This window comes from Myodes glareolus, chromosome 22, assembly GCF_982192425.1.
Source record: "Myodes glareolus chromosome 22, mMyoGla1.1, whole genome shotgun sequence".
Classification (NCBI taxonomy): Eukaryota; Metazoa; Chordata; class Mammalia; order Rodentia; family Cricetidae; genus Myodes; species Myodes glareolus.
This window is the reverse complement of record NC_142047.1, coordinates 34978955-35001968: the sequence shown is the minus strand read 5'-3', so window position 1 is coordinate 35001968 and position 23014 is coordinate 34978955. Positions and strand designations below refer to the sequence as shown.

At 47.6% G+C, this 23014-nt stretch overlaps 1 protein-coding gene across 2 annotated transcripts in view; it reads left to right on the top strand.

Moving 5' to 3' along the window:
- The window catches only part of Cdh3 (cadherin 3), a 50309-nt gene extending 27861 nt beyond the window's left edge, over window positions 1–22448 (top strand). For both annotated transcript variants that reach the window (XM_087900200.1, XM_087900199.1), the window contains exons 4-16: window positions 716–841; window positions 1006–1161; window positions 1262–1406; window positions 3136–3311; window positions 3995–4123; window positions 5625–5810; window positions 7524–7765; window positions 7991–8136; window positions 8883–9107; window positions 11696–11902; window positions 16746–16876; window positions 17220–17366; window positions 21599–22448. In XM_087900200.1, coding sequence (XP_087756326.1) covers window positions 716–841; window positions 1006–1161; window positions 1262–1406; window positions 3136–3311; window positions 3995–4123; window positions 5625–5810; window positions 7524–7765; window positions 7991–8136; window positions 8883–9107; window positions 11696–11902; window positions 16746–16876; window positions 17220–17366; window positions 21599–21808 — 2226 coding nt within the window. In that variant the 3' untranslated portion in view covers window positions 21809–22448. The remainder of the gene's footprint in view (window positions 1–715; window positions 842–1005; window positions 1162–1261; window positions 1407–3135; window positions 3312–3994; window positions 4124–5624; window positions 5811–7523; window positions 7766–7990; window positions 8137–8882; window positions 9108–11695; window positions 11903–16745; window positions 16877–17219; window positions 17367–21598) is intronic.
- The last annotated feature ends 566 nt before the right edge of the window (window positions 22449–23014 follow it).

The following is a 23014-nucleotide window of genomic DNA, read 5'->3' as shown; positions in this document are numbered from 1 at the left end:
TCCATGTTACCATGTTAACCCCAAGTAAGGGTCATTTCAACACAGGACTGCCAATCCTGTGAACCTCTAGGATTGTAGACCTGAGGCACTTGGCCATGCTTCCTGGTGTCTTCCCTGTGCAGCTCTGGCTGTCCTGGAACTCACTCTGTAAACCACACTGGCCCCGAACTCACAGAGTTCCACCTGCTTCTGATTCCCGAGTGCTTGTATCAAAGGCATGTGCCGCCGCCACCCGGCTTCCGAGTGCCTTTTAATTTTTTGAATAGTCAAATGTTCGAAACAAAACTATTTAAAGCCATATCACAGAGAGCCTCTGTTTCCATCTGCTCGTACCCCTGCCCGCCTTCTTGAGAAGGCAGAGATAACCGCGGTGAGCAGGTTCTGTCCCTTTGGTGTCCTTCTGTGTGTCACACACGTTTAGGACAATTATTACTTGCGTATATACAAATAAAAATAGACGTTTCCTCTTCTTTTCCTTTATTTTTAATATTATAAGTGTTATTACTGGGCCTTTTTTTGGCACGGGGTCTCATGATTTAGGCGGTCCTCCAGTTCCTCAAATTGCTGGTGGCTGAGGGTGACTTTTAATCCTGATCTTTGCCTCGGCCTGCTGAGCGCTGCTGGATTATGGATCCAGTGTGGATTATGTGTGTAACCACACCTGCCCCCTTTTTCTTTCGTGTAAAAGCTAACATATTCACACCTTTCTTTGCAGGCAGGGACGCCCGCGGTGAGCGCCCTGCCCAAACGCATCTTACGAAGACGCAAGAGAGAGTGGGTGATGCCGCCGATATCCGTCCCCGAGAACGGCAAGGGTCCTTTCCCTCAGAGGCTGAATCAGGTAGGACTGTGCCTTCCACTTGGGTCACACTGGTGCCTGCAGGATTTATTGTCTGAAGACCTGAGAGCAAGGTTATTTGCTGCCGGGTGGGGGCTGCAGAAGGTTCCTTGCCACCAGGTGAGGCACCTGTCACTTGGTCAGCTGTCATTTTATTTTGTTTCCAGCTCAAATCTAATAAGGACAGAGGCACCAAGATTTTCTACAGCATCACTGGGCCTGGAGCAGACAGTCCGCCCGAGGGCGTCTTCACCATAGAGAAGGAGACAGGCTGGTTGCTGTTGAATATGCCACTGGACAGGGAGAAGATTGTCAAGTATGAGGTAAGTAGCCTTTAGTATCCAGGGTAGATGTGTTTCCTGAGGTAGGCCAAGGCCTGATGAGGGGGGAACACCAGCTGACCCCGCACCTCTGTGCCTACAGCTTTTTGGCCATGCCGTGTCTGAGAACGGGGCCTCTGTGGAAGAGCCCATGAACATCTCCATCATCGTGACAGACCAGAATGACAACAAGCCCAAGTTCACTCAGGAGACCTTCAGAGGGAGGGTCCTTGAGGGAGCAACACCGGGTAAGATTGGGGAGGGGCTGCCCTGGGCCAGTGGGGTCCAGATCTAGTTGGGGATCAGCTTCTGGAGGTCAGCCCGGAACCTCCTCGCTATGTGTCAGATTCCCTCATCACACCGCCCCTCCCGTCCACCCCGGGAGTTCTGATCAAGCCTGACCTGTGGCAGAGCTCCTCCCGTTTGAGGACTTCCCAGAAGCTTGGGCTCAGCCAGACTTAGAAGCTCAGAGTTAAATCTGGACTTTGCCTCTTTACTGCCTGTGACCTTGGGTACATCCATGACCTATCTCTGCTTTTCAACCCAAATGGGAGTATCAACCTTGAAATACTGTCTGTAAAGGTTAGGAATAACCCACGCCACAGAGGGTACAGCTCGGGTGGAACACTTGCTGACTGTATGAGAGGCCTTGGGCACCAGCACCGTACAGAAGAGAGAAAGGGTTTACTGTGGAGGATCCAGCCAAAGTTCTGCAGCCACAGGGCAAGCAGCAAGGCCTAGCGGGAAAGCAAAAATAGGCTGCTATCACTAGGGAAGAGGAATAGAAGATGAGGGAGCAGATGTGTGCTCCTAAACTCAGTGACAGGCACTGGGGACAAGGACAGGGTCAGGGGCCTCTTCTTTTTTGGAGTAGTCTGCAGTCAAATGCTCTACCACTGAGCTATCCCCCCATTTTGGAGTAGTCTGGACTGATCACCTCTTGGCCGTCTGGCTGAGTGTTTCAGAGATGAGTTGATCAGAGATGTCCAATAACAGAAATTCCCACCATTAAAATAATTGGTTGTTTTTATTTGCTTGTTTTGATTTTTTTTTTTTAGACAAGATCTCCCCATGTAGCCCCGGCTAGCCTCAAACTTGTGACCCTCCCGCCATAGCCTCCTGAGTACAACAAGCTTGCACCAACACTGATAAAAATGTTGGTCCTACTGTACAACTCTGGCTGGCCTGCAACTCACCATGTAGACCAGGCTGGCCTTGGACTCACAGAAAGCCACCTGCCTCTGCCTCCTCAGTGCTGGAATTATAGGCATGTGCAACCATGCCCAGCTTCTAAAGGTCTTCTGTTGTAGTGTGGGTTTGTTTGGAACATGGTCCCACTGTATAGCCTTTGTTGCCTGGAGCCTGTTGTGTAGATCAGGCTGCCCTAAACAGTCTTAACAGGATGAAAATTTTGCTTTTCCCTTCCTGATCCTGAGAAAGCCCTGAGGCAGTTGATCCAGGTGGCGATAGGGCTTCAGTTAAAGGCCCAGGTTTCCTGTCTTGTTATTCTGCTGTTCCTAGGCTAGCTCTTGTGGCTGCTGGAGCCATAGCCCTTACATTTAGCAGAAGGCTGAAGAACAGCATACATACTTACTATTTATTTAGTATCTCTCTACTCTGTAGTCATGGCCAGACTTTAACTCATGGGCAGTCCTCCTGCCTCAGCCTCCAAAGTCCTGGGATTATAAACGTGAGTTAACTTTTCTCCAAATTTATCGGAAGTCGCTACCATGGTCACAGCTGTGGCTGAAAGGCTCAGAGATATGAAAAATGTCCCCATTGGCTGTGACCAGCATAAACTGAGGATCCACTTCCCAGGAAAGAAGGGCGTGACGACAAGTGGGTTCCAGGAAGCTGGCTGCCACTGAGCTGGAGAGAGATCCTTGTGGTGTTGGCAGAACGTCACAGGGCTCCAGAGTAGGCAAGCCTGGCACTGGGCTGAGAGAGCAAGGTGCTAAGTGACCCCTTCCCCTGCAGGCACCTCTGTGATGCAGGTGACAGCCACAGATGACGACGATGCCATCCACACTTACAATGGGGTGATAGCGTACTTCATCCACAGCCAAGAACCAAAGGAGCCACATGACCTCATGTTCACCATCCACAAAAGCACTGGGGCCATTAGTGTCATCTCCAGTGGCCTGGACCGGGAGGTAAGTGACCTTTGGGAAGGTACTTTGTGCCAAAACCTGGCTAGAGTGGAAGCTTCTGTGGCTGCCCCAAGGTCAAGGCAAGGCAGTGGTGACCCAGGTCGTCTGCATGGGCAGCCGTGGAGACCCAGGTCGGCTGCATGGGCAGCCGTGGAGACCCAGGTCGGCTGCATTGACGTGGCTGCTCCTGCATTTACTTTTGCTGTCCCACAGTTCTCTGGGCCAGTGACCTGCTGCCTAACCTGCTGGCTGGATCCCCTGGGGGTGGGGAGGCAGCTGTAAAATGCAGGCTTTTGAGCAATTCTCATTTCCTGTCCAATCGGCTCATTTAGTTTACATGTTGCCCAGATTTGTCCCCTGTGTGCCACAAAGGAGAACTAGCTCCGTGGATATTGGAATTACCTTCTGTTTCCTAATTAATATCTTTGCCTATGTGGAGCAGCCGAGGGTTGGCCAGTGCTGGGGCTTCCACAGGAGAGCTGCTGGGAGATGAGGCTCCAGCCCTGCACCCTCACCCGCCTTCCCTGGAAGTGGGTGAGGGGCGAGCCAAGGAATTGGGAAACGGTGAGAGGGAGGAAGGACAGCTTCTCCTCCTCCATCCCCCCCAGGCACTTTCTTGTTGTCAGGAGGACAACCCCTCACACTGGACTCACAGTGGGCTCCTTCTGTGCTCCTTTCTCCCCCAGAAAGTCCCCGAGTACAAACTGACCATCCAGGCCACAGACATGGATGGAGAGGGCTCTACCACCACAGCGGTGGCCATAGTGGAAATCCTTGATGTCAACGACAATGCCCCCGAGTTTGAGCCACAAAAGGTAACTCCCATTCCTTCCTGCATTCCTCCTTCCTGTAATGGACTGAGGTTGGCTGCTTCTCCGAAACCAACCAAGTCCCAAGTCTGTCACTCACTGGCTGTGTAACCTTGGGCAAACCACCAGGTCTCTCTGTGCCCAGTTTCTTGATCTGTGAAGCGGAGGTAATGATAAATGCCTGATAAATTGTTCTAAGTTTTCGATGTGATCTGATCATGTCCAGTCTTCATGTCATTTGAAACTTACTACCTCACATCTTCCATAAACTTACATAGCTGCAAGGACAGAAAACTCATTGCTGGAGAAATGGCTTAGTGGGCAAGAATATTTTCCACTAACCCAAATGACCTGTTTAATCCCAGGACCCACATGGTGGAAGGAGAGAACTGGCCCTGTCCTTTGATTTCCACAAGCTCACCACGCCACCTGCACCCCACCCCCAATACATAAATGTAATACAAAAATTAAAAGGGGAAAAAAAATCTCAACATCAGTTGAAGTGACACACGCTCCTCTGTGTATGTGCACAAATCTCTAGCCTCGGAACGCTAGTAGGCCTCGTGTTCCTTGGGAGATGGGTCAGTTTGTAAAGTGTTTACTGTTTAAGCATGGAGACCTGAGTAAAAAGCCAGGTGTGTAGGGCCACACTTGTAACTCCATTGTTGGGGAGGTAGAAATAAGATTCCTGGGGCTCCCTGGCTTGTCTCAGGAAATGAAGTGGTCAGCTTCTGTGGAGCAAGCAGTACCTGAAGTTGACCTCTCACCCCTGCAGGCACATGCATATGCATGCACGTGTGCGCACGCACAGACACACAAAACGTGCACACACATGCATGCATACAGACACACAAATTATGCTGAAGACTTCAGTAGGGTGTTACATGCCTGCAGTTACAATATTTGGGAGGTAAAGGCAGGAGAATCAGTAGTTCAGAGTCATCTTCAACTCCATAACACCTTTAATCCCAGCACTCTAGAGGCAGAGGCAGGCAGATCTCTGGGTTCAAGGCCAGCCTAGTGTACAGAGCGAGCTTAAGAACAGCCAGAGCTACACAGAGAAACCCTGTCTCAGAAAACAAACAAAAACCTAAAACTTAAAAGAAAGCTGACTTCCTGGTCTTTGTTACTTCCCCTCAAACTTGTGGCGAGGCCTCCGACACAGTGAGCCGCCTGTCCTTGTGACCATCTCTCTGGGGCCTCTGTTCTATGCCCTAAGGTGGGTGGCTATGCACAGTAGGGGCTTGGGCTCCCAGACTGGGAGAGTCCGGAGCAACAGGCCCTCATGGAGAAGGGAAGTGGGTCTGGGTATGTGACCTTGTCCCCACATCTGTGCTGTCGCTTGGGATTGTCTCTCTGTACCTGTGTGTCCTGAAAAATCTCTATGGGCTGGTGGTCCAGAAATGTGAAAAGGCTGCAGGGCTTCCCGGCAGCAGGATGAACAGCCTGCCGGGTGACGCCGATCTCTGCTCTAACTGCACTGCGTCCTGTCCCTCTCCCCGCACAGTATGAGGCCTGGGTGCCAGAGAACGCAGTAGGCCATGAGGTGCAGAGTCTAACAGTGACTGATCTGGATGTCCCCGACTCACCGGCATGGCGTGCCACCTACCGAATCGTGGGAGGTGATAATGGGGACCATTTCACGGTCACCACTCACCCAGAGACCAACCAAGGCATCCTGACAACCAAGAAGGTAGGTCCGTTTGGGCTTGAGGACAAAGGGACGTCCTGCCTGGGTGCTTCCCTTGGGTCATTGACTGGGGACTACACCAAGACAGTGGCTCCTGGTACTGTCCCCAGCTCTTGTGCTGAGAACCCCTTTAAGCTTTAGAAACAGGGTCTTACTATGGATTTTGTTTTGGGGATTCTGGGGGCTGGGAGAGTATGGTGGTATGGGGATGGCGCTCAGGGACTTTTTCTTTTATGGTCTGGTTTTCATCAGGATACAGAGTAAGGTGAGGTCAAAAAGCCTTTGGAAACAGGGCAGGGTAGTTCACACTATGACCCCACACTTGGAATGAGGAATTCGGAAGGTCAGGAGTTCAAGTTCATTCTCTGCTATGTAGCCAATCTGAGACCAGCCTGGGCTACAAAACAACCTAAATAAATAAATAAACGCTTAGACAAAATCTGTCCTTTAAGAGACAAGCTGTGGATATAGTGTCACATGTGTGTAATCCCGTCATCTAAGAGGATCAGCATGGGCTACCTTACGAGGTCAAGGCCAGGTCGAGCTATATATGCAGTGAGGCTAGATCAACCAGAAAAGATAATAGCATTTGATGGTTTGAGAATATAGGCCCATTTAAAAGGTTCTGGCCAGGTGGTAGAGGCGCACACCTTTAATCCCAGCACTTGGGAGGCAGAAGGAGACAGATCTCTGTGCGTTCGAAGCCAGCCTGGTTTATAATGCGAGTTCCAGGCCAGGGATTGAAAGCTAGCTCAATGGTTAAGAGTTTCAGGCCAAGCTGGGCAGTGGTGGCCCACATCTTGAATCCCAGTACTTGGGAGGCAGAGACAGGTAAATCTCTGAGTTTGAACCAGCCTGGTCTACAGAGTGAGTTACAGGACTACCAGGGCTATACAGAGAAACTCTGCTTCAAAAAACAAACAAAAAAAGTTACAGACCAGCCAGGACTGTATAGTAAAACTGTCTAAATAAATAAGTAGGAGGAGGCAAAACTACTATGTATCTTAGAACTATATAAGGCTATAATATACATAGACAGATAATTATAAAATATAAGGAAAGGTTCCTAACTATCCTGGTGTGTGAGCTACATCTGAGCACAGCTACAGCGGAAAGCACAGCGAGGTGGTCAGATGTTTGCCTTTGCTTGTAGACCTTTCCTGTGTGTCGGCCTGGTGACGCATTGCCACCACTGCTCTTCAGACGGGATAAACAACTGAAAACGTCCTGAACAAATTAAAGTAGAAGCTGAGTTCCTCGAGAACTCAGTCTACATTAAAACCATACCAACGCTCGCTTTGTGTATCAAACATGTTCTTGGCTCCAATTATAAACAGGTTTCTCACTCCAGTAAATGAGTGACCATGGGGACACTGGCAAGTCACAGGAGACACAGAGGGGGTTCTTTGTCAGTAACATTGATAGGATGCAGCATCCTACCCAGGCTAGTCACCAGAGGCCTAACTAACATGCCCACAGCCTCTCGGCCATCCTAGAGACGGCACCGTCCCATTGGGAACTAACCTTCTAGGGCTCACTAGGTCTTTGGGGTGGTCTAAGAGACCCCAGTAGATTTCCACTTAGGAAACACGGGTGGAACAGGGAGTGGGAGAGCAGGATGGTTGTTGACCAGAGTCTTGGTCGCTTTACTGTGACCCTTCTGATGTCCACAGGCCACTTCACAAAGTGCTGCCTCAGCTTTCTCTTCTCTCCTAGGGCTTGGATTTTGAGGCTCAGAACCAACACACCCTGTACATAGAAGTGACCAACGAGGCTCCCTTTGTGGTGAAGCTCCCGACAGCCACTGCCACCGTAGTGGTCCACGTGGAAGATGTCAATGAGGCCCCTGTGTTTGTCCCACCTTCCAAAGTGGTTGAGGTCCAGGAGGGCATCTCTGTTGGGGAACTGGTCTGCTTCTATACTGCCCAGGACCCAGACAAGGAGGACCAGAAGATCAGGTACCTGGGGACTGGGCACCAGGTCAGCCAATACATAGCTACGCTTGGGTGGCTTGTTCCTTCACCATCAAGTTTGTTCAATACCAGTACCATCATCCTTGCACCAAACCCTTCCTGCCTTGCTCAAGGCTGCAGGCTCTTCTGCACTTGGTCTGAGGAGGCTCTGAATGATTGCAGTAGGATTCCTCATGTGCTAGCTGTGACCCTTCTCAACTCTCTGTCCAGCTACCACATCTTGAGAGACCCAGCTGGCTGGCTAGCCATGGACCCAGACAGCGGTCAAGTCACGGCTGCAGGCATCTTAGATCGTGAGGATGAACGGTTTGTGAGGAACAACATCTATGAAGCCATGGTTTTGGCCACAGACAATGGTGAGAGCTTTTAGCAAGTCCTTCCATGGGCAGGCCTATGGTACCCAGAGCATTAGGACATAGTCTGTTCTCTCCTTAGCAGGAGATGCTGGTAGGGAGGAGACTGACAAACCAGTCTAGATTTAAAGTCCTGACTGCTATGATCCTAAGTTTTCTGAATCCCAAGAGATAGGCAAGGTACCGAGGACTCACTTTTCCGCTTGTTTTTAGTTCACTGAACTCTGAATTGACCTGTCAGTTTCTACTGATGGTTGACTGACAGGGATCGCCGAGAATCCCACAAATAAAGTAGTGGTGCACCACTACCAGAGAGATTATGATATTATACCGCCTCTACTTAACAGCTATGAATCAAGGCCTTAGGCTGGTCTCTCTGAAGCTTCAGGTTTCCTGAAGCTGATCGGCAGACAACTAACTGTACAAGCATGAGGTAGCCTGTGGGTTTTACTCTGAGATCAGTTATAATGGCTGTCTGAATGCAGTAGCTGCAGCTGCAATGTGATTTATTAGTAATGTCTGCTGTGGACACAAATGAGAACGATGCTGTGATTGCCATGATTTGCCATTGCCAATTTACTTTACAATGAGGTTAACACATGGAGGGACTTAAGAGGGGAGAACTGGGTGGTAACCAGGAGCTACTTGTAGGCGGATTAAGTAGGTCTTAGGGAAACTTAACATTGGTTCATTCACCAACCAAGAGTAAGAGCAGAAACTGAAGAGATCACGTGTGTAATTGTGAACAGGGAGCCCTCCTACCACTGGCACTGGGACCCTCCTGCTAACACTCACCGACATCAACGACCATGGCCCACTCCCAGAACCCCGCCAGATCACCATCTGTAACCAAAGCCCTGTGCCTCAAGTGCTGAACATCACGGACAAGGACTTGTCTCCCAACTCCTCCCCTTTCCAGGCCCAGCTAACACATGATTCGGACATCTATTGGGCAGCAGAAGTCAGCGAGAAAGGTAACTAACTCAGTTGTGGTAGCAAGAGGCTGCCAGTTCCGCTGGGTGGGTGTCGGTCCCACAGTAGTTAGCACATGCGTTCCTCTTCTCACATCTGGGGTCACAGAACTGATGGTCTCAAAAGTGGGCATCAAGTGCTCTTCCGTAGCTTTATATCAGGAGCCCTAAAAGATGTCTTCAAAAACAAAACACAGAACTAAGCATGATTACACTTAATCCCAGTACTCAGGAAGCAAAAGCAAGCAGATTTCTATGGGTTCAAGGCCAGCCTGATCTACTTGGTGAGTTCTAAGGCTATGTGAGACCCTGTCTCAAAAGAACAAGCAAACAGCAGCATCCACAATAAAAATACAAACAAAAGCAGGTAACGAAAGCTGGAGACATTTCTCAATCATTAAAAACATCTGTTTCAGGGGCTGGAGAGATGGCTCATTGGTTCAGAACACTAGCTGTCCTTCCAGAGGACACTGGTTCAATTCTCAGCACCCACATGGTGGCTCACAACCACCTGCAACTCCAGTTCCAGGGGCTCAGACATTCTTTTCTGGTTTCCACAGCACTAGGTATGCATGTGGTGCACAGACATACATGCAGGAGAAACACCTGTACACATTAAATAAAACTTAAAAAGAAAATAAAAGAGCATGTGTTGTTCTTTAGAGGACCCGGGATCAATTCCCAGCACCCACATGACAGCCCACAATCATCTGTAACTTCAGTGTCAAGGGATTGGGCATCCTCTTCTGACCTCCTTGGGCACCAAGCACACACTTTGTGCACATACATGCAGGCAAAACACTCATACACGTACAATAAAATAGATAAATATTTGTTTAAAGAAGGGTAACCAGGCAGGGCAGTGGTGACATATGTCCTTAATCTCAGCACGCAGGAAGAAGTGGTGGATCTCTGTGAGTCTGAGGCTAGCCTAAGTCTACAGAGAGTTCCAGAACAGTCAGGGCTACACAAAGAAACCCTGTCTCAAAAAAGATAGGTAACCAGTTAATGTGAGCATCAACCAATTAAGTTAGCTACTTTTTAGAATAATATTTGAGACAGGGTCTCTCTGTGTAACCCTGGCTGTCCTGAAATTCACTTAGTAAACCAGTCTGGCTTCACCTCAATCTCAAAGAGATTCTCCTGCCTCTACCTCCTGAGTTCTGGGATTAAAAGCATATGACATCATTCCCTGGCTTATATAATGTATTCTTTTGAGACAAAGAATACTCTAGCAGGTGATTATAGCAAGAATATTAATCCAATATCACATGACTTCCAGAGCCTCCCATTTTGCTAATACTACAATTGCTTTCTTGTTTGTTTTTAATAAAATGACAGCTAAGCATGGCAGCTCACACCTGTAATCCCAGCACCGCCATGAGTTTGACACCAACCCAGACTACAAAGCAAGACTCTGTCTTGTAAAATAATTAATCAATTAAATCAATTTAAAAATAGTGAATTAATTGGGGCTGGAGATGTGGCTCGGCAGTTAAGAGCACTGGTTGCTCTTCCAGTGGACCAGGTTCAATTCTCAGCACCCACATGGCGGCTCACAGCTGTCTGTAACCACAGTTCCAGCGAATCCAGTACCACCCTCTTCTAGCCTCCAAGAGCACCAGGCATGTACGTGGTACACAGATGTACAGACATGCTTGGAGGTAAAATACCCATACACATTAAAAAAGAGAGAAAGAAAAAAAAAGAGAGAAAGAGATGAATTAGTTTTGGAGCTAGGGCTGGAGAGATGGCTGTCTTCCAGAGACCCTGAGTTTAATTCTTCTGGCTTGCAGGCATACATGCAGACAGAACACCATACACATGATAGATAGATAGATAGATAGATAGATAGATAGATAGATAGATAGATAGATAGATAGATAGAGATGGAGAGATAGATAGATAGATTTTATGGGCTAGCAATGTTTCTCAAAGGGTTGCACAAACTTGGTGGACCAGAGTTTGACTCCCAGAACTCAGAGGTGGAAAGAGGAGACCGACTCCCAGAAGACTCACTTCTGATCTTCACATGTGCCTCATAACACATGATTGCCTGTGTGCATACACACACACACACACACACACACACCAGCAACAAAAATAACAGAACAGCTGGGCAGTGGAGGCACACACCTTTAATCCCAGTACTCGAGAGGTAGAGGCAGATCTCTGAGTTCGAAGTCAGCCTGGTCTACAGAGTGAGTTTCAGAACAGGCTCTAAAGCTACAGAGAAACCCTGTCTCAAAACAAACAAACAAACAAACCAAAAAAAAAGTAGTAATAAGACAATAAAGAAAAAAATACTAAAAAAATGAAGTAATTTTTGTAACCCAGTATTCCTTCTCACAGTGTTAAATTTTACTTTAGCCAGGGTTTTGGGAACATTTTGTTTGTTTTGCTTTGCTTTTGGGTTCTGGGTCTTGAGCCCAGAGCCTCATGGATGCTAAGCAGGTACTCCATCACTGCACTACGCTTAGACAAAGACTGCCTCTTGTTCATCGGGTGCTGAGGCTCTTACCACCCTTATCTTGTACTCAGTGCTCACTACGTATGACATTCCCAGACTAAGAAGTTATCTGTCTCTCCAGGAGACACCGTGGCCTTGTCGCTGAAGAAGTTCCTGAAGCAAGACACATATGATTTGCACCTTTCTCTGTCTGATCAAGGCAACAGGGAACAGCTAACCATGATCAGGGCCAAAGTGTGTGACTGCTATGGCCATGTGGTGACCTGCCCCGAGCCCTGGAAGGGTGGTTTCGTCCTCCCCATCCTGGGTGCTGTCCTGGCTCTGCTGAGTGAGTACCATAAGCTTCCATGTGCAACTAGGTACTTAAGAGAATTTATTTTTCTCAGAATTTCTGAAACTAATATTTCTCGTTCCAATATTTCTCATTCATTTCTTTATTTCTTTGGTTTTATGCTTATTGAATGTTTTTGCCTGAATGTGTGAGTACCTCATTTGTGCCTATACAAGCCATAAGGGGTTAGATGACTGAGAACTGTAGTTATAGACAGCTCTGATCTGCCGTGTGGGTGCTGGGAATCGAACCCAGTTCCCTTCAAGAGTAGCCAGTGCTCTTAAACCGCTGATCTGTCTGTCTCCTCCCCAACTCATTCATTTCTTAAACTCTCAATTCCACAAATATCATTTAATTGTGAGATTCTGGAGCTTGAAGAATAAGCCAGGCTAATGTTTTCCTGTCAAGTCATTGTGAAGCATATGCAGTGGTTCTGGGTAGTCTGGGAATTTGTTAGAAAGGCAGACTCAGCTTCAGGCACCCTTTCATTACCCCATCTGGCTGTCCCTTGCAGTATACTTAATAAATCTGCTTTTAAAAGAACGGGCAGATTCTCTTGTCTGCCCTCCTGCAGACTTAATGATCCAGAAACTTAGAGGTGAGACCTAAGTTACCTGTGTTTTAACAAGCCATGAAGTGCTTTTAACCATGCCACAGTGTAAGCACCATGGGCCAGAAAGCAGAAGTATTTCATTAAAAACAAATCTGTCATGACAGCTGCAGGGAAATGGACACAACTGGAAATCATCATGCTAAATGAAGTAAACTAGACTCAAGAAGACACTACCACATGTATCTGCTCGCATGTGGCACCCAGATTTAGGATTATATATATAAATATATTTATGTGTGTGCATGTGCATGTATGTGTGTGATCATAGGTATGCGTTTGCAGGTCATGAAACCAGAATGGGGACTCCAAGGTGAGGAAGTAGAAAGAAGTAATAGACTGAGTGCGTGGGCATGCCAGAGGGGAGCAGGAGGGGCAGCGTGTGGGAAGAGACCAGTACAGGTGGGCAGAGGGGAGCAGGAACAAATGAGAACAAAGTACAGTAACACATGTATGAAGATGACGTGATAACCCCCTTACTTTGTGTGCTCATGTAAATAATAAATAGTTGGGTGTGGTAACCCATGACTTTAATCTCAGCACTTTGGAGGCAGAGGCAGGCTGATCTCTGAGTTCAAGGCCAGCCTGATCTATAAGCGAGTTCCAGGACAGCCAGAGCTGTTACACAGATAAATTATTTGCAGGAAAAATAATAAAATAGTAACAATAAATAAATAAAAATTTCTGGACTGGGCAGTGGTGGTGCACGCCTTTTATCCCAGCACTTTGGAGGCAGAGGCAGGCCAATCTAAATATCGAGCTTTATAATAGACAAAACTGTTACATAGAGAAAACTTGTCTCAAAAATAAATAAATAAATAGTAGTAATAAATATTTCTAGACTGGGCAATGATGGCGTACCCCTTTAATCCCAGCACTCTGGGGCAGGTGGATCTATGAGTTTGAGGTCAGCCTAGTGTACAGAATGAGTTCCAGGACAGCCCAGCCTACACAGAGAAACCCTACTTTGAAAAACAAAAACAACAACAACAAAAAAATTCTCAGAGCTGAACATGGTAGTACACATCTGAAATTCCAGCACTCGGGAGCAGAAACAAAAGTATTGCCACAAGTTCAAAGCCAACCTGGACTAACTACATTGTGAGACCCTGTCTCCAAAATCGTAGTGATGATGATGATGATGATGATGATGATGATGATGATGATGATGATGATGATGCAAATCTGAGCTGGGTATGGTGGCATACACCTGTAATCCCACCACTAGGGAGACTAAGGTAGGAGGATCACGTATTTCATGCCAGCCTGGACCACAGAGTGAAACCTTGTCTCGGCAAACACACGCATACACATACAAGCCCCACGTTTCTTTGCTGTAAAGATAGAGGCAAAACATGCAGGGGCTGCCCTGACAGAATGGCTGTTGCAGCACAGAGAGCCCAGAGCAAGCGTTTAGCAGGCAAGTGGGTGCTGCTGGGGAGAGAGAAAGCCAGAGGAGGGACAGGGTAGGAAGTCTGAGTTTTAACTAGGGTGACTAGAACAGGCCTTCATGAAGGAGGTGTTAGATAAAAAGATCTGAGAGAGGGAAGAAGAGCAACCATGCAGATGTGAGAATAGCCAATGCTGTTCCACACACAGGGGGTGGGGGGTGGGAACTGCAATGGCTGTGTTGGGGAAAGTAGGAAATGCAGTTAGAGGGGTAATGGGTCTGTGGACTGCTGGAAAGATGCTGGGTGACTGGGAAGTCACTAGAAGATTAGAAACATCGAAGTGCTATGTGTTAACTTTTTTGACATTCCTGCTGAAAAGACTGTGCAGAGCCAGGCTAGAGGCAGGAGACTGTTGCCGTAACTTACGGATAAGAAGATGGTGGGTGGCCATACCAAGATGGCAGTATGGTGGTAAGAGTTCAGATTGGTGTGAAGGAAAGAATTGGCAGTGAGTCCAAGCCTTTGGGGTTGAACAAGGAGAAATATGAAATTTTGGAACAACCCCCGAGTTCTCCTGTCCCTTGCCTCAGTCCCTAGACTCCCCACGACCACCCAATTTCCCCCCTAATGTTCACTTAAGTCATGAGTCAGGTAAGGTATTTGCTCACTGGGCTACAGAAATAAAAAAACTTAAGGAAGCAACATAAGGGAGAAAGGTTTGTCTTCACCCATAATTCCAGGTTTCAGTTCAGACCTGAAGCATCTAGTAACACCCACAGTCAAGAACAGGGAGAAGCAACCAGGTACAGTGGCACATTCATTTAATCCCAGCACTCCAGAAGTAGAGACAGGTAGACTTCTGGGACTTTGAGGCCAGCCTAGTCTATCTACATAAATTCTTGGCCAGCCAGAGCTTCATAGTGAGACTGTCTCAAAAGGGGGATGAAAAGGGCTGGAGAGATGGCTCAGCAATTAAGAGCATTGGCTGCTCTTCCAGAGGACCCACATGGTGGCTCCTAACCATCTGAACACCAGTTCCAAGGGAACCAGCCCCCTCTTCTGGCCTCTGTGGGCACCAGACATACATGATACAGACATGTACAGAATACAGACATGCAAGCACCCACACACATAAAATAGAGGAACAGAGAGACTGCATACATGCAGACTTAACGTTCATTCTCTTCACTCACGTACAGCTCAAGATCCCCTGCCTAAGACATGGTGCCACCCACAGTGGGCAGCACTCTCTACCTCTACGTCATCCACCACGGCCCTGCCCACAGGCAAACTTGATCTAGACAGTCCTTCATGAGTTTCTCTTCCTAGAGCATTCTAGATTGTGTTGCATTGACCATGTAAACTAACTGTCATGCCAGTGCTGGTCACATCTCAGAAAGGGGTAAGGACAAGCAAGACTTCATAAGACAGTCCACCCCCACATCGTTCAGGTTCTCAGACTAAGTTGAAATTAGCCAGGACTCCCTGCTTTAAGAGAACTGGACCTTGACAAAGTGTAAACTCTGGCGGACATCAAAAGAATTTATCAGTATTGATATTTGATTGTAGAAAGTCACCTAGAAATGCAGAAGATAGCTCATTGCCTTAGCTGAACAAAGTTTCCTTTATTGAGTACCAATCTGTGTAATGGATTTTAAGAAGACAATGCTTGCCTAACAGGCATGCACCCTTTGACTATATCCCCAGAACCACATAGAAAACTGGGCATGGGTGGGGCTGGAAAGTCGACTCAGTGGTTAAGAGCACCGCCTGCTGCTCTTCCCCGGGATCTGGGTTCAATCCCCAGCACCCATACGGCAGCTCACAACCATCTGTAACCCCAGTTAAGGGGATCTGACATCTTCATACAGACATACATGTAGGCAAAACACCAAGGCCCATAAAATAACTTAACAGATATCAAGTGACTAAGTCTGGTGGAAGGCGGCGACGACCGGAGGCTCCCCCTCAATACCACCAGAGTGGAAAGTCTGATTTGGTAAACACTGTAGGACTATGGTTGGAGGATTGGAGTCATGCTGCTTCGAGAAGGAGGTGACATTAAGTGAGGACCCATAGGACAGAGATGGAAGGGCTCTTAAACCTAAGTGGAACTGAATATGGTAGTGCAATCCTGTGATCCCAGCGTTGGAGAGGTCATGGAGGAGTATCAAGGTTCTCTAGGGGAATAGGACTTAGAGAATGAATATATACATGTATACATTCTTCATATATATATATGTATATATATATATATATATATAATTTATTAGAATGGTTTACAGGCTGTGGTCCAACACTGCTGTCTACTAATGGAAGGTTCAAGAATCCAATAGAAAAATAAATAAAATATGATAAATAAAAAAAGGATCTAGTGTTGTACAGCCCACAAGGCTGGACGCCTCAGCTGATCTTCAGGATGCTGGAATCCTGAAGAAGTGGGCTCTAATGCCAGTGATGGTACGGACATGCCAGCAAGAATGAGAGCAAGCAGACAGTGAGCAAAAGATTCCTTCTTCCATGTCCTTACATAGGCTTCCAGCCGAAGGTGTGGCTCTCCCCAGCTCAAAAGGTCTGGATTAAAAGAGGTCTTCCCACTTCAAATGCTTTAATTAAGACAAAATCCCTCACAGGCATGCTCATCCCTCATTTTAGTTCACTCCAGATGTAGTCACGTTGACAACCAAGACTAGTCTCAGCTAGACAGTGAGACGAATCCCGGCTACGTGAGTTCCTCTCTGAAAAACCCATAAATAAATAAATGCACTGTGCTCCGAGGGCCTGCAGTCCTGGCTGGCCTCGTGGCTGGGGGAGCACTCACATTTCCCCACTCTTCCAGCCCTCCTCCTGGCGCTCCTCTTGTTGTTGAGAAGGAAGAGAAAGGTCAAAGAGCCCCTTCTGCTCCCAGAGGACGACACCCGTGACAATGTCTTCTATTATGGTGAAGAAGGTGGTGGCGAAGAGGACCAGGTGGGTCACTGGAGTGGTTAGGAGGCAGATATGGGTGCTCCCAAGGCCCATGATGGAATGGTTGGGCTACCCAACAACCTCTGCTAACTCTATTCACTAGCCCGGGCAGAGTCTTCATGCAGAATTGGCCACCAACTCCCTCTCCTGGGAGGGTGTCTAGTGCTATATTCTCTTTGCCCTGGCTAAGTGGCTCCCAAGTCTGCCCTTAATTTGGAAGAAGGGGGCAGTAGAAATGAGGGATTCTGGGATCTCTGGCCTCTTCCCGAGCATCAGAGGGGTGAGATGTAGCTGGTGGGAAATGGGGCACATTCTCAACCCGATGCCCCCATTTGTTTTCATGAAGGACTATGACATCACCCAGCTCCACCGGGGGCTGGAGGCCAGGCCTGAAGTGGTTCTCCGCAACGATGTGGCCCCAACCTTCATCCCCACACCCATGTACCGTCCCCGGCCAGCCAACCCAGATGAGATCGGCAACTTCATCATCGAGGTAAGGCCTGGCAGACTAACCCACGCTACCCCTGAGTCACGTGCAAATCGTGTGGGAGAAAAAACAAGGACTTTTCTCTGTTGACTCTGAGTTCAAATCCTGCTCTACCCACAAGCTAAGTGAGCTCTGGATACTCGAGTATCTGTGGCTTCTCTTCCCTCCTCCATAGACTCCAAATTTATAGGAATAGTTTTACCGTTTATTCAAACACTGTGATTAGGAAAGTATTTTGGAGCCAGACTACTTAGGTTTGAGTTGTCATTTTAGTGTATAAGGCTCTCTCTCTCTCTCTCTCTCTCTGTGTGTGTGTGTGTATGTGTGTGTGTGTGTGTTTTGGTTTTTGTTGCTTGTTTTTAAACTATTTTGTTTTATTATTTTGCATGCATGGGTGTTCTGCCTACATTCACGGCTGTTAACCACATTGTATAGTGTCCCCAGAGGTCAGAAGAAGGTATTGGGTCCTCTGGGCCTGGAGTTGCAGAGGCTTCTGAGCTGAGCCCCCATGTGGGTGCTGGGGATTGAAACCCTTTCCTCCAGAAGAGCAGCCAGTGTTCTTGGCTGCTGAGCCATTGCTCCATCCTCTATTTGTTTTTTGACTGTTTTGCTATTTAGCCCCGGCTGTCCTAGAATTCTTTCTGTTGACCAGGCTGGCCTCCAACTCACAGAGAGTTTCCTGCCTCTGCTCTCCAAGTGCTGGAATTAAAGGCAGTGTGATACTATTCCTGGCCTCTTGGTTTTCTAATTTTATTTTGCATTTCTACATTTTATTTATATATTTATGTGTTTATACACTGTCTTCCATGGAGCATATATGAGGATCAGAGGACAACTTTTTTTAAGTTTTTATTTTATTTTAAGATCGTGTATGTGGAGCTGGGGAGGGTTTAGGAGTGAAGAGCACTGGCTGCTCTTCTAGAGGACTGGGGTGTGAGTCCCAGCACTCACACGGGGGCTGACAACTCTCTGTAACTCCAATTCTAGTGGGGATCTAATGCCTTCTTATGACCTTTGCAGACTCCGTACGTTCATGGTATACAGACGTACATGCAGGCAACACCAATGCACATAAAATAAATAAGTGTTTTAAAAACAAAAATAATTTCTAAAAGCTGTATAGTGCACACCTTTAATCCCAGCACTTAGGAGGCAGAGGCAGGTAGATGTCTGAGTTTAAGACCAGCATGGTCTACAGAGTGAGTTCCAGGACAGTCAGGGGTAGATAATGAGAATCTTTTTTTAAAAAAAAGTAATAATAATAATAATAATAATAATAAACAATAATTTTTTAAAAAGTAATTATGTTTATCTGTGTAGGGAGGGAAATGTGCATGAGGAGCTGCAGTGGCCGCCAGTTGTAATCCACTGATTATGGGTGCTGGCCCTGAGCTTGGCTCCTCTGGAAGAGCAATAGCAGTGTGTGCTCTTAACCTCTGAGCCATCACTCCAGCCTGCTTACAAAGGTTTTTTTAGAGGAGCTGTAGAGTGGCTCAGAGGTTAAGAGCACTGGCTGCCCTTCCAGAGAAACTGAGTTCAATGCAATCACATGGTGACTCACAACTATCTGTAATGAGATCTGGTGCCCTCCTCTGGCTTACAGGCATACGTGCAGGCAGAACACATTTTATTTTGTTTTTTTAGATTTGTGTTTGTGTGTGTGTGTGTGTGTGTGTGTGTGTGTGTGTCTGCCTGCCTGCCTGCCTAAGTGTATGCATCTGCACCACACATATGTGTTTATGGAGTCAGAAAAGGGTATCAGAATTCCTGAAACTGGAGTTACATATGGGCAGTTGTGAGTAGTGAGCATTGAATTTAAGTCCTCAAAAAGAGCAGAAAGTGAGCCAGACATGGTGGTGCAGGCCTTTAATCTCAACACTTGGGAGACAGAGACAGAGGCAGGTGGATCTGAGTTCAAGGACAGTCTAGTCTACACAACAAAGTGAGTTACAGGACAGCCAGAGCTACACAGAGAAACCCTGTGTTTAAAAAAAGCAAACAAAGCCGGGTGGTGATGGCACATGCCTTTAATCCCAACACTCGGGAGGCAGAGGCAGGGAGATCTCTATGAGTTCGAGGCCATCCTGGTCTACAAGAGCTAGTTCCAGAACAGGATCCAAAGCAACAGAGAAACCTTGTCTCAAAAAAACAAAAACAACAAAAAAAAGCAAACTCAGGCAGCAGGTGATCTTGTAGCCCCCAGAGACGACAACTTCTGGAAATTGGTTGGTTGGTGTGGGGTCCAGCTTGGGGCAGCAAATGCCTTCACCTGCTGAGCCATCTCGATGGTTCCTTTTTTTATTCCTTTTTCTGTTTTGTTTTGATTTTTGTGTCTTTATTTTCCTTTCTCTTGTCCTTCCCCCCCCCCCCCAGGGTTTCTGTGTGTAGCATTGGCTGCCCTGGGAGTTTCTTTGTCTTTTAAGACAAGGTCATTCCCTATAGCCTTGTCTGACCTAGAACTTATGTAGACCAGGTGGGCCTCAAACTCAACAAGTCCGCTGCCTGTTCCTGCCTCCAATGTTCCGAGATTAACAGTGTGCACCAGCACATCCAACAGGTTTGAATTCTAGAGATTAAAATATGAAGCCAGATGTGGCCCATATGTATAATCCCATCACTTGGGAGGCTGAGGCAGGAGGACTGCTATGAGTTCCCAGCCAGTTTGTGCTTAAAAGTGAAACCCTGCCTCAAAATATATAAATAAGACTTTTGTTTGTTTGCTTTGTCTTGTTTTGTTTGCAGACAGGGTTTCTCTGTGTAACGTCCTGGGCTATCCTGGAGCTAGCTCTGGAGGCCAGGCTGGCCTTGAACTCAGAGATCCCTTTGCCTCTGCCTCCCAAATGCAGGGATTAAAGGGATGTGCCACCACCACTTGGCAATAAATGTGATTGTAATGGAGAGAAAATTGTGGAAGCTATTGTGGATTACTTCAAGGATTGGATAGATTGATACTGACAGAGGCCCCCAAACTTGCCTGACACTGGAATCCCCCAGGGAACTTTCAAGACCGCTGGAGCCTCTGACACCCCACACACACTCCCAGGACTGGGCCTCCATTGATCTGGATGTGACCCAAATCTAGCTTTAACTCTCCAAATAAGCTATTTGTTGAACCATAAGTTAGGAAGTTGGGAGGTCTATGTGAGCCTACTGTAGACTCCCTAAAGTTGTCTTCTGATCTGTACACACACACACACACACACACACACACACACACACACGGTCTTCAGCCCCAACTTCCACTCTGTTACTCTGTTCTGTCTTCTGCAGAGATGGAAACAAACCTGCTCGCCCCTCTTGCCTGTTGGAAGTAGTCCAGCAACAAGCCTCTTTTGGGGTTTTAGAAACAGCATTTCTTTATGTAACAGCCCTAGCTGTTCTGGAACTTGCTCTGTAGAGCAGGTTGGCCTCCAGCTCATAGAGATCCTCTGCCTCCAAGTGTTGGGATTAAAGGTGTGTGCCACCACTGGCTGGCAGCAAACCTCTCTTGAGTTTTATTTAGAAGAATACTACATCAGACACATGGGTGCTCACATCTGGAAACTCATCAGACACACAGGTGTTCACACCTGGAAAGCTCATCAGACACACGGGTGTTCACACCTGGAAAGCTTATCAGCCACACGGGTGTTCACACCTGGAAAGCTCATCAGACACACGGGTGTTCACACCTGGAAAGCTCATCAACCACACGGGTGTTCACACCTGGAAAGCTCATCAGACACACGGGTGTTCACACCTGGAAAGCTTATCAGCCACACGGTGTTCACACCTGGAAAGCTCATCAGACACATGGGTATTCACACCTGGAAAGCTCATCAGACACATGGGTGTTCACACATGGAAACATTGCTCGGGGCAGCTGTTTCAGAGAAGATGCTTTGAGCTTCTCGTTAGAGGAGGACAGTTTCTAGGCGGTTTCTAGATAGTTTGCAAATTCTGTCTTAATCCCCACATTTGTAAATATAAAGACGATGCCCAACTACGTGTCAGCTAGTAGCCTACCAAGAGTTGTGTGTGTACTCAATTCCTCCAAGGCCACAGGCATCACCATGTTAGGAAGCAGACACAGAGTAGCTGAGAGGTTTGCCCAGTCTCAAAACTGCTGTGTATAGTCTTCTGGCTTGATCTGCCTGCCGTCAGAGCCACGGTGTTTGCCCACCGCCTTGGGTTGCCCTGCGCCGCTATGCCAGGGTTGCCATCTTACCATTCCTAACTGCTGATCTCTGTTTCCCTAGAACCTGAAGGCTGCTAACACAGACCCTACCGCCCCACCCTACGACTCCCTGCTCGTGTTTGACTACGAGGGCAGTGGCTCTGATGCCGGCTCCCTGAGCTCCCTCACCTCCTCGGCCTCCGACCAGGACCAGGACTACAACTACCTTACTGAATGGGGAAGTCGATTCAAGAAACTGGCTGACATGTATGGTGGTGGTGAGGATGACTAGGCTGCCCTGCCGAGCTGTCTAGCAAGAACTGAAGATCTGGTCACAAGGGAAACCTCGCTTCCACTTCGCAAGGACTCTGGAGCTTGCCAGGAAGCGACCCGAAAGGCACACTGCATCTGATGTGAAGGCCTGACTGTAGCCTCTGAGATGAAAGGGTGTGGCACCGCCTTCAGCACGGATCCCCACTCAGCCAGGGCGGGGCTGCTTCCAAGGCTGAACTTGCAGAGGTCTCCCACCTGCCACTTCGTGCTCCGCCCCGCCCTCCTCAGGGCCTCCTTGCTCTGACGTTCTTCGTGACTTTCCCACGGTTCCTTCTCTTTGGAAAGAGGCCTCTTTCTGCAGACCCCCACCTTTTTTTTTCTTATGCGGTTTTTAAAAAGTTAGAAGCTGGAAGGGCGGGGTCAGTGTCCCCTCAGGCCCTCTGCAAGAGAAGCCTGCCAGGCTCGCTGGTCCTGGTTTGTCTGATCTCTGGGCCTTGAGGCCTCACACTGGGATGGATTACTGCTTTATTATTTTTTTTTAACTGAGTATGTCTAGTTGTCTTGCATTTTTTATTTTCTCTGTTGTGTCCTGTGGATGGACAGTGATGACAATCATGTATATGTTCTAGAATTTTTTTATTAAACAAACTTTTCCCAGAGGTGCTAAGGGAATCAATTTAAAACAAAACCCGTAACTAATTCTAATTCTCAACTTTACCCGGGCGTTTATGAGAAGGGTTCTGTTTGGTGGTTTTAGACTTTTTAGAAGCTCCTGCAAACCTCCTCACTTCTCAACTTCCTCCTTGTGGTATAGATTTCTCAGGATTCACTCGTGTGCCCTGTGGGCTCCACTGATCTCAGGGCAGGAAAGTGAATTTAATGCTGTGGACAGCCTGGGTTACCGACTTCCCCTCCACTGGAGCTTCAGAGCTCTGAGAGAACCCGAGTTAGCATCCTTCCCCTCGAACTGAGTGGCCCAAGTTGGTAATTACAGCACTAGGGAGGTGAAATCAGGAATTCAAGGTCATTGTGAACTACACAGCAAGTTTGAGGTTGTTGGCTAGGGGGAGGGGAAGGGGAAAGGATCATGGGTGATGTGTATCTGGCTGTAATCCCAGCACACAGAGGCTGAGTCAGGAGTTCTCATATTGGAGGTGGGCTCTTGTCTCAGAAAGAGACAGGCCAGCCAGAGCTTTGTGGTGAGACCCCGTCTCAAACAACAAAT